Source organism: Alosa alosa, chromosome 16 (assembly GCF_017589495.1).
Source record: "Alosa alosa isolate M-15738 ecotype Scorff River chromosome 16, AALO_Geno_1.1, whole genome shotgun sequence".
NCBI lineage: Eukaryota > Metazoa > Chordata > Actinopteri > Clupeiformes > Clupeidae > Alosa > Alosa alosa.
This window is the reverse complement of record NC_063204.1, coordinates 18,963,825-18,978,173: the sequence shown is the minus strand read 5'-3', so window position 1 is coordinate 18,978,173 and position 14,349 is coordinate 18,963,825. Positions and strand designations below refer to the sequence as shown.

General features: G+C 44.8%; 1 protein-coding gene across 1 annotated transcript in view; it reads left to right on the top strand.

Moving 5' to 3' along the window:
• The window catches only part of tnikb (TRAF2 and NCK interacting kinase b), a 54,356-nt gene that overhangs the window by 2,024 nt on the left and 37,983 nt on the right, over window positions 1-14,349 (top strand). The window contains 1 exon segment of the mRNA XM_048265725.1: window positions 8,328-8,393. Coding sequence (XP_048121682.1) covers window positions 8,328-8,393 — 66 coding nt within the window.

Genomic DNA, 14,349 nt, shown 5'->3' with positions numbered 1-14,349 from the left:
GTGTTTGGCATGCTCAGCACATCTTTCTGTTGTTTTTTTGACCTCACAGGCTAATCTCTCTCTCGCACTACATCTAAAGTGGAGAGTGCGCAATTACATCACGCCGTGATTTGAACGGTGGCCTGGGCCCTTCTTGCCTTTGCCCACGAGCTGCTCTCTGCTCTCACTGGATCAGTGGTGTCAGTGGAAAATAGGTCATCTAGAGGCAGAGCGCAAGGTTTGGCTTAGCTGGGGAAGCATTTTGATGTTGCACACACACTCTCAACGCTGCATAAAGTAGACCAATGGACAGATGCCTCTTAGTGGGGAAAATGATTTGAAGAGCAGAGAGATCAGGACAGCTCAAGAAAGACAAACACAGCAGTAGATTATCTTCCCATATAATGGTGAATGTCTTGACACTGACACTCTTGAAGCCGCATCACTGACCAATATAGTCCACAGTTGTGTGGGATGGTGTTAGTGCTCACCTGTCCTCACCTGTTTGGCCAATGAGCATTTGATAGTCTCACCAAAACCAAGAAGACATTTTCCTGCATGTGTGGGATGGTGTTAGTGCTAAGTCCTCACCTGTTTGGCCAATGAGCATTTGATAGTGTCACCAAAACAAAGGAGATGTTTCCTGCATGCAGCCTGGAACATTAATCTTTGAAGATAAGAACAGAGTTCTGGGAGGCTGTCAGTGGCGCAGAACTGTGACTGCGCTCAGCGTGTTTTGAAAACATGGGAGGCACACAAAAGCCAGGCATGCATTTTGCTTTGTGAATAATTAATGCTGCCAAGAACGGACCTCTCTGAGAGCTGTCAGCAGAGAGAAAGAGAGAGGGTGAGAGTGTGTATGAGAGAGAGAGAAAGAGAGAGGGTGAGAGTGAATGAGAGAGAGAGAAAGAGAGAGGGTGAGAGTGTGAATGAGAGAGAGAGAGAGAAAGACAGAGGGTGAGAGTGTGTATAAGAGAGAGAGAGAAAGAGAGAGGGTGAGAGTGTGTATGAGAGAGAGAGAAAGAGAGAGGGTGAGAGTGTGTATGAGAGAGAGAGAGAGATAAAGACAGAGGGTGAGAGTTTGTATGAGAGAGAGAGAGAAAGACAGAGTAAGGGAGTGTGTATGAGAGAGAGAAAGAGAGAGGGTGAGAGTGTGTATGAGAGAGAAAGAGAGAGGGTGAGAGTGTGTATGAGAGAGAGAGAAAGAGAGAGGGTGAGAGTGTGTATGAGAGAGAAAGAAAGAGAGAGTGAGGTGGGTGACAAGCTACCATGACCATATTTGTCTGCAAAACCCCCCACCCCAGCTCCTCCACCTCAGTCCAGCGTTTTTTTTTTTTCCGGTTGATGACTCTGGAAGCTCGAGGCCCCAGGGCTATGTTACTCAAGCACCGAGCAGCATGTACTCCTTCGTTGCGCACACTGGAAACTCTTAATGCTCGCTCTCCTGCGCCGAGAAGGAATGTGGGTGGCTGTCAGAGGGAGCCGGGGCTGAGCTGCAGCGTGTTTAGCCCACTCTGCATCATCATCATCATCATCAGCAGCAGCCGCATCTTTATTAGCGCTGCCATGCAAATATTAATCTTCTTCGCACTCCATTGTCGCCATGCCCAGTGTCGGTGGAGGAACAGAATAGCTCTCCTTGTGAGGGCGGTCAGGATTTTCACTGTGGCCTGTTTGCTGGCTGATTTGTGAATGACTGGGAACTGTAACAGATTACCTGTCTTATTCCCCAATGCTAGGCTCATCTAACAGGGAAGATATTCAGTGTTGTCAGATGGTGATGCTGAATGAGTAGAGAGATAATCATGTCTTCATTCTGTCTGCACACAAATTTCAGTGGATCTTTGAGGTCAGTTTTAACAATGTGTATTATTAAAGAATGAGCGGCCAGCTTTCCCAGCAGCATTTTTTTTTTTACGAGTGTGGCTTATCATGTAACCACGTGACTATTGTTTTGAAGCAGACAGATGTTCATGTGGAACAGATCCCCACATCTGAGGTTATTTTTACCATTTGCTGTGCTTCTTCCACTTTCGGGGACAGTGCCAAATGGGGTATTGTTTTGAAAGGCACGACAGAAGTTTTAATGCCAAGGGATTAGAGGCTTTGGATGACCTTGAATTTGAAAGAATGTAATTCTTTATTTTTTTCTTTTTGACAGAAGACACAGCCAGGCAGATTTGAGGGTCATGAACTGTCTAAATTGTTACATAGCTGTAACAGAAACGAGATTGTAGGAGACCCATAGACTAGTAGTTGACACATAACGAGAGACAGATAATTCAATAGTGTTAAAACGACTGTTACGATCTAATGACTGTTATGATGTAATGGCTTGGTCAGGTCAAACCAACCCATGAGCGATAGCTCCATTCAAATGCCCTTCACTATCCCACTAAACTCACTCTTATGTACTATATAAAACTAGGTAAACCTCATGCCATACTTGCACACACACACACACACACACACACACACACAGACACTAGCAACTAGCACGATATGCTTAATGGGAATGTTGAATCTTAGGGTGTGGTTGTGTGAATTCAGGAGACCCTTAGACAGATTGCACAACACTCCCAGGTCAATATTCCATTTTCGGTTAAAGAATCACAGCAAGTTGTCCCTAAACTCCTGCAGTGGTTCTACTCACAAGTGCCTAATGGAGAGTTTGTGGATTCTTTCAACACAAGCTTTTACAGGCATTTCCCAGTGTTTGTGTAGCTCAACTGGCAGAGCAACACACTAACAATACCAGGGTTAAAAGTTCATTTCTGAGTGGGGCATGCATATATTATTTAATACCCCAACAAACACAGAAACCAAAAAATCCTAACTTGCTTTGGATGAAAACATCTGCCAAATTAATATATGTAAATAATTACAGAGGTGAAGAACCATTTTCTCCTCAGATGAACCCTGTTTTGACGACCAATCAAATGACACCCCTCCCTTCCATGCCCCTGACTCCTGACACTTCTGATTAACAAACTCGGCTGACACCATCAACGTCAAGTTAACGTTAACCAGCTTCCATTGGGCTGATGAGCGCCTTGGCTAGCTTGCCTTATGTCTCTGAAGTCCCTCATCCATCCGTGACGCTGCACATCCAATGTCTGGACGGAGGGATTGCTCAGCAAGGGTGCCTAACGTCAATCTGCAAGAGATCTGCAGCTGCCACGACTACCGAGCTGCCATGCTAGCATCTACCGGTGCCTGGAGTCTGGATCGAGTGCTAAGAAACTCTGATGACAGCGTCAACCATGACACAACAAACAACAAACGGTCACTGTCTAGGACCACCGAGCTGATAATCAGCAGGGTCGCCCATCACAAATTCGGACTGTCTTGTCCTTCCAGTGCTCTCCAGACTGCCAGTGAATTCTCCGGGTTGGTCAGTTATAAAGAACTTTGTTGGTGTTGCATCGTAAAGACACAGCTGTGCGCAGTTTTCACGCGGGTCATCTTTGCCCTTGGACATTTTCAGCCGGTTGGAAATTGGACTCATTTTATTTTTAATTTTTATTTATTAATTTGTTTGTTGTATGTCTTGGTGTCAGTGGGCTGGCGTCGCCCGCTCCGTCCGGCATCTTTTTTGTGTTTGTTATTTCTTAAATGTATGTCTTGGTGTCACGGTGCGGCTGGCGACTCGCCCGCTCCGTCCGCATCTATTGTCTTTGCATGTCTGTGTCAATGACAATGTCTTATATGTGGAGCGCTTTGGGTTGCACTCTGTGCATGTTGAATGCGCTATACAAATAAATCTGACTTGACTTGACTTGACTCAATGTTGATTGGCTGGAATTCTTTATGGCTCGGTTCAAGCTAGGGTTGAACTATTTTGTACTATTGGTGCGATTTCTCTGCCAGATACAGGGAATGTGATTTGCAATGTAATAGTCAAGCTTCAGTTCATAATGCATTTCATACAATACATTTAAAACATGTGATATGGGAGCATTACCACTTGAGACAATATTGAAATATTAAATGCTCTCTACCAATGTACCAATCCAAGGATGAGAATGAAAATATATGAATTGCTTCCAAAATGTACTCAGATGACTCCTGTTCTTTGCCCACTCTTGTCCTATTGGTCAAGGCCAGCACTACTTTTACTCGTATTTTGCCATATCATACTGCTGCCTATGGTGCTTTTTTAAATGTTGGGACATGTTCATTGTGTTGCCTTGGGGCGCAGAAACTGCTCGACAACAGGTCGAAGCCTGAAATACTCAGAAACAATCACAGAGTCACTCCTCTTCTGCACTAATTCAGCAGCAGCCATTTCTTTGCATGTCTGATTAGTGAGCTGGACAGTTTTTCACATGGGGGATGACAGTTGAAAAACCATACGCAACACGATTAGCCTCAGAGTTGCGAGCAGCATGATTAATTTACAATCGCTTATTGTATTCTAAAAATTCAAAATGCAATTTTGATTAAAAAAATATTCGTTGTTTAGCCCTAGTCCGAGCCACTATATTTCCTATTTACAGAGCTAGGATTGTGTATACCAGTTTGTCTCGGTGTACACACTGAAAGGACAGCCAGAGGTCTGCAAGTAGCAATTTTCTGAATTCAACAACATGTGTGTTGCATCAGAATCCCAGAATGCATTGTTATGCAGTTGTCCAGTGCAGAGCGGATCTCCACAGGTCCATTCAGGTGTCAGCATGCCTGAGCGATAATTGGCCTGTTGTCTTGGAGCTCTGTCACTGGTGACACACTTTCTACTGCCTGCACTTGCCTCTCACATGTGTGCCTCCATTTTGTCTTGTTGTTTTTTGGGTGAAGGGGCTGAGCTGGTATGTGGTTAGAGCATAGGTGCACTTCTGAGTCTCTTTATCTCACAACAGATGGAGATGCTTCACTTCGTTGTTTGCGTCTCATTGAGATTTCGTTTATAGCTACAGCTACTTAACTGTCGAGTCTTCGCTGGTTGTTTGGTCTTTGTGACATGAAAGGATTCCACTAACCCATCCCAGTTTTAACAAACACTGTAAATACACAGAGCTTCACTAAGATTTACATTTCTTGTTTTAATTAGCTACTGAAATCTCTAGGCTTTCGGTCCCTTCTGTGCAAGAGAGTAGGAGAACTTTTTTCAGATAACCTAAATTGGAGAATGTAGCAACATAGAATTGTAGGATTCTCTGGTTGTTGCGTTGTGTTTTAGTTCTAATGGTTGTATTGAAGATGGTCAATAAAGCTTGATTGCGGCACACAGGCCTAAGGCACAGTTATGTTATGTACAATAGTATGGACCTCTCCCCGTTGTATACTACACACAGAAGTAACATATGAACACATCAGAATACAGTAAGAATACCCCAGAATTCTACAGAATCAATACAACACAAGTCATTTTGACTCTGCAGCAACCCTCAACACAAACAAACAGGCACACGTTAAGATGGGTGAATACCAGCCCCAAAACAAAGCACAACAAAAATATCCCCGTTTTTCTCTTCGTTCCACATGATGGATTGTGTCTGAGGCAGTTGGCCCGGTCATGTCATTCCCATTTTCCAATAGAAAGTTTCAGCTAGCCTAGCACAAGTGCCACAGTGATCGCCCCATCCATCAAAACTCCCGTCTCTCCCTTTGTTCCAGTGTTAGCTGGCAGTGCTCTATGGCAGCGCCTCTGCCTGTTGTCATGCCCGCCTGAGGTGTTGCCCTCTGGAGAATGACGAGGGCCGCCTCTGTTCTCCCTGCCCTTGCGTTGTGCTCCTCGGAGCGGACTGAGTTATGGTGTTATTTCCCTGTAATGGAGGAAGGAACAGCTGTAATGGCGTGTAATTTAAAGCCACTGAACACACTCCCAGGGCCACCATGGGAAATCAGGCTCCTGTTAGAGACAAGGCAGTGGGAGGCATGGCTCTCTAGCTTCCTCACTTCACAGTCTCAGATTGATGTTGGTCGTTTTTGGCTTTTTTCCTCTTTTCCTGTTGTTTGTTAGGTATTTGTATATTCCATCTAAACTTGTTGCAATCCCAAGTTTGTTGCATAGGGCTGACAACCACAAAATATATAAGGGATAGATGGAGACTGCAATCCACATGGCGTGCACTGTAGAGGGATGAGCTGAAATCAGCCGTCTGAAATCTTTGTTCAGGTGTTTAGATGACCTCTGCTTACTTGAGGCCAGAGATCCTGATGGAGGCTGGTTGACACAGCCCATCTGCCTGATGGCATATCGGAGGGAAATAGCTTTGGGGAGCAAATCACATCACAATAATCCCCCTCAGAATAGATGCTCAGGCATGGCATGGGTCCATACACCTCCTCTTATCCCAGATCATGAATTATTAAGTGCTGGGTTAGGTTAGTATGTGCTCTGGGATGATGTAGCTAGTGTTGTTTTTAAAAAAAGGTCAGGTCAAGTTGGTCTTGAAATTACAGAACCATATAACACAAAAGTATTTGTAATACCTGATTAATGGTTGTTAGTCATTTTCAAGGTATTAGTAGGTATGTAATAAATGTCAGTGAGCTTTCACATCACAGTAAATTAATTCAGCTGAATTGAAATGTCTCTGGCAAACCTGCTAATTTCTAATGCTATAATAGAAGGGTTCTCAGTGATCAGTACGTCATCATTATTAGTGCATTAGTTCATCATCATTGCTGTTCTTTTTAGGTATATGTATCATGGGTTTGTATCACTATATGTGACAAAGGTTGAGTTTTTTCATGGTCCCCTCTGTGTGAACCATCTAAAACAGGACAGATGGGGGGCGGCTCCCTTTACCCATCAGCCCCTGGGGGTCTTTGCCGATGTGAGTCTGTGGCAGTGCACGTGACGTCATGTCGGAAAGAGAGAGCCTGCTGTCTGAATCAAAATTGAGGGACCGGCCGTGCGCCTGACCTAGTTTAACCACACATACTTAGTGACTGGGCGTTAGAAGTCACGCTCGGCTAGAAAGATTCCCTCTAAGGTCGGCCTTCTGCAGTCTCCTGCCTTTAATCCCTCGGCAGCGTAAAACTCATGTTTATTTCAAAATAAACATCTCCATTTGACGTCTGTGCCGCCAAGTGAAGGCTCAGGTGCTCTTGAATGTTGGCCTGAATATTTGGAGAACAGACTGACAGGCATGTCTTATTATAAGTGCGTCTGGATAATTCCAAAGCACCAACCTTAAGAACTTTTTTTAGCTGCACTGCTTTCTAAAATCAACTGCGCAAGAGGGCCTATTTGTCCTGTCTCTCTTTTTCAATCCCTTCTTCTCTCTTATCTTCCATTCATTTCACCTACTTCCTGTTTTGCCTCTCTTCTTCCTTGTCCTTACCCAATATGGCTTAGTTGAGAGAATGGAAGCGTATGACAAAGTTGAAGGGTTCCTCTCCATCTCCTGTGAGTTGAATGGCAGCTATTGTTGGATTGCCACGACAACCTATCCTATCCCGCTCATTGTTAAAAAAGCTTTACACATAATTCTGGTTCATTTATTTTATTCGGTGGGGTTGTACTGAAACAGAAACAAACAGTGCTGAAACAGACACTCTGAACACAAACATTTTGGTGATTGAGAACAGGGTTTCCACCTACTGAAATCCTTACTGAAGTCCTCTTAAAGGATAGTCATACTATTTGTCTGTACAGTAGTCTAGTGGCTTGTTGACCCTTTAGAACAGGGCAACGTGCGGTGTTCTGTCTAAACCCTATAGATGAATGAGGAAATTAGAGAGAAAAATGAAGAACTGTTGCGGGAACTATGGCAAAGGTGCTCTCTGACTCATCATTTACTGAGAGGTGCCTTTCAACGGAAATCCCAGACTGGAGTTTTCACCACAGATTTGATTAAGGCATTTGCTTTGTACCAAGTTTAGACTGTAGTATTAATTAAGTCGTTTCACGTTTAGTATATTATATTCTTGCATAATTAGGTTTCCTCTAACAAAAAACTCTGATTTGTGCAGAAGAACATGATGTAGGTTCTGTCAGAGGTTACATAATACTTTAAGATAAAATAACATTTGGTGTGGGAGTATTATGGGATGTGATGATGATGAATCTAGTCTGACATGTTGATGAGTCTGACAGCTTTTGAGTGACTCACCTTGCCAAGGAAGAGATCTTGCTCTTTTAGAAGCTCCAACTAGACTCTACAAGCATGGCCTTTTTAGATTAAGATAGCTGGTATCAAACTATCTGAAAGACTGAGACTTTTTCCAAGTCGTGACTCTCTGCATGCCGTGGCATGTCGTTAGATGTCTTAGATGGTCTGGCAACCAAATTAAAAGTTAATGAGCAGTGCTAAGATTCTAAAGAACAGTGCTCTGTTCTTTAGAATCTCAGTGCTGGTTTCAGGCTCTTCTAACCCCTGTTCTCTTTGTCTTTACAGGACCCTGCAGGCATATTTGAGCTGGTGGAACTGGTTGGGAATGGAACCTATGGTCAAGTATACAAGGTAAGACCCTCCCCAATCCAACTTCGGGTAAACTGTTGAGATGGCCTGTAATTCAGTCCCCTTAGAAACTAGGGTTGGGCTGATGGACGGTGATGGTTGACAGACATCATGATGGGAAGCAACCATGGTGATGCTACGCCCCCACATGCCAGGCACTAATTCTTGCTGTAACATAGGCAAAGACATAAAAACCTTTTCCCTGGAAATGAAATTGAGGCTAGAACTGATGCATATGTAGGCTACTTTAAAGGCTGTCAGCCAGAGTGTAAACATAAAGAACTTATTAGTATATGTGAAACTACCATCTTGGTCAAATAATGAACTTAAACTATTTAATGTTTTAGCAGAAACTAGTACTAATGAATTATTATTGTTGATACGAAATTCTTGCTGATTGTCATATATAGCTCTAATATTTTTGCGAGGCTACAGCACTGAATGCACTCATCTCCAAACCATTTCTTTCATTATAGTTATAGGATCAGAAGACCTCCGTCTTTCTCAGGCTTGTATTTTGTGCATTTGGCAAAAGCCCCAGACAGCAGTGGAGTGGTAATCGGAATTCATTATTTGTAAAAGTTGTTTGCTGCGCCCTCCTGTATCCTGGACTGTGTGATCGCAGCCTCTTACTTTCACTTTTCGCTGCCTTCATAGTCGGCATGGCCGGTAGCCTGATAACTTTATATCATTCCACTGATTGGTGCACATGCAACTGTTCTATCCATCTTTTACCAGGATTTCATTGGAGCAGATATTGCACACAACGGTAGCCTTTGTCTCTTATCTGTCCACTTTCATCAGGCCATATATACCCTATACCATATTTTATATGTTTTATGTGGAAAATGATACATTTATTTCTATACAAATGTATGGTAATTAGTGTTTACTAACCCCCCTCCATCACAATATTTTACTGTACACATCGTCAAATGCCAATTAAGGGGACATCGCTCAACCCTACTATAAATGTAAACTATTCCAAGCTCACAGTTACACTCCACTGCAAAGGTTGGTTGGAAAAGGTGAATCACAGGTCCTTTTCACCTTCTACACCTGTTGGCACAGTTTTTTTTCTTCTCAGGCGTATCATTGGCCACCTCTCACAGCTCAGGCCCTCCTGTCAGTGCATGTACCTGCCCGCAGTGTGGAACAGCTCTAGGCTAAGGAATGTAGGAGCATGTCAGGGCATATGTGTTGTCATATGCTCCAAGGGGCTTTTGAGAGTTATTTTGAATTGGAGCCCATCGCACCAACTGTCCTCCTAGTTACCATTTAAACAAGTCTCTCTTGATGTTGAAAGTGTATGAAATGTGTACACTGTGCTGGTTAAAGAACTCCTGGTAACACTTTACTTGACAGTATCGACATAGGAGTGACATGACCATGTCATGAACACATCCATTTTAGCTGACCCGTGTGTACAGTGCCAGCTGATGTCAGACCAGGGACCGCTGTGGTGGAGTTCACCGCTGCGGCCGAGGCCCTGGTGATGTAGCACATGCATCAGTCATGTCTCCCTTCACCCTCAGCCCCTAACTGACCTTGTTCTCACACGGCACAACTCCCTGATCAATGCATACAGTCAGCATCATTGATCAGTGTTGGGGAAATCACAGTAAAATGCTCTATGAGTGTGTTTGCTGTGCCAGTTACTGACAGGATCTGCAAGCCAGTTGAAAGACCTCTCTCTGTGTGTGTGTGTGTGTGTGTGTGTGTGTGTGTGTGTGTGTGTGTTTGTGTGTGAAAGATGGGGGGGGGTGTTGTGGGTGCAGACAGGTGCAGTGGACAGCAATTATGGTTACTGTAAATATGCTTGATTTTGCTAAAAGGCTAATTTTCAACTGGACTCCCCAGGGTGATCACATGTGTGTGTGTGTGTGTGTGTGTGTGATTTACACATGCGTCAGGGTGTCAAAGCTTATGAGACATCATTAGAGCCTCCATTAGGCGTTTTCCAAACACTTTTAGGTCATCTGTGATTTGTACTGAATCGCATAGGCCTGTAGATGAATGGAATGAATCGACAAACGTATCATTGTACCTCACACTCCTCACAGTGAGGGGTGACAGGGGAAATGGATGCCATAACAGCTGCTGCTGTGCTGAAACAGTGGCCAGCAACGTGCTATCTGGTTCTGAGAACTTATTTCAGATGACATTGACCCAGTTCTGTGACAGCAAAGCCCAGGAGATCTCTCTCTCTCTCTCTCTCTCTCTCTCTCTCTCTCTCTCCCTGCAACTGCTGAGATTGCTGATAGAGCTGAGATACTGCATAGGGCTCCTCAATGCAGTTGTTCACAGTTGAGAGAGCACCTTTGTGCTGGCACCTCTTACTCCCCAATCTTTACAAACCTCCACAAACAGCCAACAGAGATTACAGATGCCCCCCTTTTCTGGACGGTCCTTCATGTCCTCTCACATTTCCGCATGGTGGATTGAGTCTCGGGTTGCCCCCCTTTGGCAGCTGGACGAGAAGGTCTGAGTCATGTCGGTTTTTAAGCAAGAAAAACAAATAAACATCTCGCATTCCAGGGGTACAGGGGCAGTAGTCTTTTTTTCCCCACAAACAAGCCCAGTGGCAAACAACAGTCCTGTTTAGAGTGTCGGTTGTGAGAGGGTAAGATCAAAGGCACCAAATTACACCCATTTTCCAGATGCAGAGAGCTGTGTGCACAAAGCCGCAGTCGTGCAAGTGGTGGAAATTGTCAGCTTCTTCTTCGGTGAAGAGGCAGTTAGTGTTTTTCCAAAAGGTCAGAGGATGTCTGAAGCATGTGAAATCATTTTGATAAAACTAGGGAGAGAGGGGGGTTACGTCAGAAATGACATCCTTAATATGACTGCAGTGACGCCGCACTACAGGCAAGTGGAGATGGCCAAGAGAAACAGATAGAGACAAAGAAAGGAAGATAGCAAGGGATAACAAATCAAGGCAACACACAGTTTATAAATATTAATGCCAATGTGATGACTGTCAACCAAACACGGCCTTCTGAACCCAGTCGCAAGGCTTCCCTGAGCAGCCAAAACAAATCTCTGTTTTAATATGCAGGAACAACAGTGGGTTTTATCTCGAAGTCATAGGTCCCTGTTCCTGACTTTGTGTTGGCGCATCGCCGTCTAATAACTCCCATCAGGCCATGGTGCTGTTTGGCTGCCTGTTGTGTAGTGTGGTGTAGTTAGCGCAAGCGTCCTTGTGTGGCCTTATCTGCCTGAGGATAAGGAGGAAAAAATGTCACAAGAACCGCCCAGATCATTTGTTTGTGGGCAACTTGTCATTTCTTCACCCCCCACATGTTAATACTTTGAATTGAGCACCAAAGAGCTTTCTAATACCCAACTCATTTCCTATTCTTAACCCACGGAAGTGACAGATTTTTCTGAAGGATAATCTTCCTTCTCCTTTCTGAAGAAAATAGGCGCTCCAATCATTGATCAAATGATGCTGTTGAAGCTATTACTACAAGCAAGCCCTGTATTGCCATCAGTGTGAGGCACATTGTGAGAGATGAATGTGGTTTACGTGAATACAGTTTATGAGCAAGTGATTGCCTTGGCAATGTGATGATAAATGAAAGGTTTTCAATTAGTGTCTTGGTGAAAAGAAATGTCAGACACTTCTTCTCTTGATTCTTTTAATATACATTTGAAAGTACTGTGCAGTTGAAATAAATAGCCAGATGCAGTCGCAGAGAACTGGCAAAGGAAACTGTCAAAGGGAAAGCGCAGAAGATAGTCTCTCTGAAGAGTCAGCCCGCTGATTCAAAATAAGATGACTAGATGCGCGGAAATCCTCCTCCTGCTTTCTTTTTTTTTCTCACGAAAAATGTTATTCTCCCTCTCGACTCTTTTACAGCCCAATAATGTAAATCAGCTTCACTGACAACAGTTAGCTACAGTCTTTCTTTCTCTCTTCCTCTCTCTCTCTCTCTTTTTCTCTCTCAGGATCTGTGATATTTGTCCGCTCAAAGAAAGAAAAAGAAGGAGCTCGTTTTCTACCCTGTGCGTTCACATTGATGAAGCCCTGTGGCTCGTTGGTGCCCTGCTCTATTTGGTTGTGGTGCGCTGCGTTGTGCAGTGTTGCGCTCCGTTCCGTTCTGCCTGCTCTGCTCTGCTGTGTTGTGTTTGGTGTGGGGGAAGGGGTCGTGGAGAGGAGTGGCAGGCGCTGTGCTTCTCTGGTTAATAATAAAGCCCATCTTTTTTTTTCCCTCCCTGCTGAAACTGGCTCGTTAAACAGAATGGATTGGTGCGGCTGACCCAGCTTCAGTGGGCTCTATCTGGTCTTGCGTAACGGGAGAGCCTGTCCACTCGCTGCTCTGCTCTCTCTCTCTCTCTCTCTCTCTCTCTCTCTCTCTCTCTCTCTCTCTCTCTCTCTCTCTCTTTGCTTGCTGCTTTCTGCTCGCTGCTCCGAGCGTCTGCCCGAGTCAGTGGCAGCGGTGGAACTGGGTTAATCTGAGCGGGGCTGTTTCACACTGGAGTTGTATAGCTGCAGTCTCTCCTGCACTCACACGCATACTTAAAGAAACACAGACAGACATGCAAAATCGCATACACACACGTACAACAATTGCTCAATAACATACACTCACATATCACATGCACACAAAGACACATTCACAGTCATTCACAACCTGCTTACCATCTTTCTCTCTCTCTCTCTCTCTCTCGCGCTCTCGCTCTCTCTTTCTCTCTCTCCCTGTCCTACTCTCCTTTCAACGAGAGTGAGGGTACTAAAGCAGAAGAAGAGGATGCCTGCGCAGTATGCTCTGGATTCACATCAAGTTGCATCATCCCAGGTGCTGCTGTGCTATCATTAGAGGACAGTGAAGCTCATAAGAAACACTGGTTTGGGATGGGTAGGCTCATGAGTAACTGCCATGTCTGAGTCTAGTGGATGAGTGTTGTATGCTGCCTGTCTATTGGTTTTATAGTCAGACCCTAATGGGTCATTCAGTGAGTGGCCAGGGCTCTGGAAATGTGCGCTGGGCGAATCCCATGCGGGCGCTCCTCTTTCTGGCATGGCATCTCGGGGAGGCTGGGAGCTCCATTAAAAGACGGTGCCCCAGTGTGCGCAGTGCGCGCGTGGTGAGATGGATTCTGGGTCAGAGCGTGCCGCATCATGGCCACATGTCTCCAGGCTCACATGTAGAGGTAGAGCCATTTGAGAGAGCAGGACGAACCGGAGAGAGAGATTGACAGAGAGAGAGAGCGCAGAAAAGTCGACAGATAAGCTGATGTAGACGGAAAGACAGACAGACAGACCTATAACAGACGGACAACTGATAAAGCCATGTATGAATGAGTCCGACAGAGAGAAGCAAGTACTCAGAGGAGGGGGCAAAAATGAAAGTACGAAAAGGCAGGGCAGTCTTTTCAGACAGTTGCAGCAGCGGTTTGATCGCTTGAGCTTTTCAAAAGATTTTCTGCCACCAGCCTGGCTTGGCAAGATAAACACCATTTGTCAACCGTGCCCAGCCACGCTTTCCCATTAATCATCCGGCACATTCTGAGCCGAGGTTTTGCCCACCGCTTGTTTTACTCCACCTCTGCTCCACCCTCCTCGCCTCCTCCATCCCTGTTGCTGCTTCTGCCCTGGGAATGACGGCTAGGGCTTGCCTAGCTAGCGCTCTCTCCATTTAAAACACTGGGTTTGCTTCTGCTGTCGCTAGCTCTGCTCGTGGAGCTAAATATACCCAAATGTACTCATCACACGGAACATGAGAAGAACAATGGTCCCATGCAAATACGCACTAAAGCACACACGCATGGTTGTACACATTCACGTATGTGTACTTACATGTGTGCAAGCATACATATTTAAGCTCTATGCTTCACTAATGTGTGAACTGTGCATACGTGCAGCAGTGTGAATGTGGATGTTAGACTGTAAGCTGCCCCCCTCTTTGGCTTGTGTCTGAGAGTGCTTTATCTCTAGGCAGTGTGTGTGTGTGTGTGT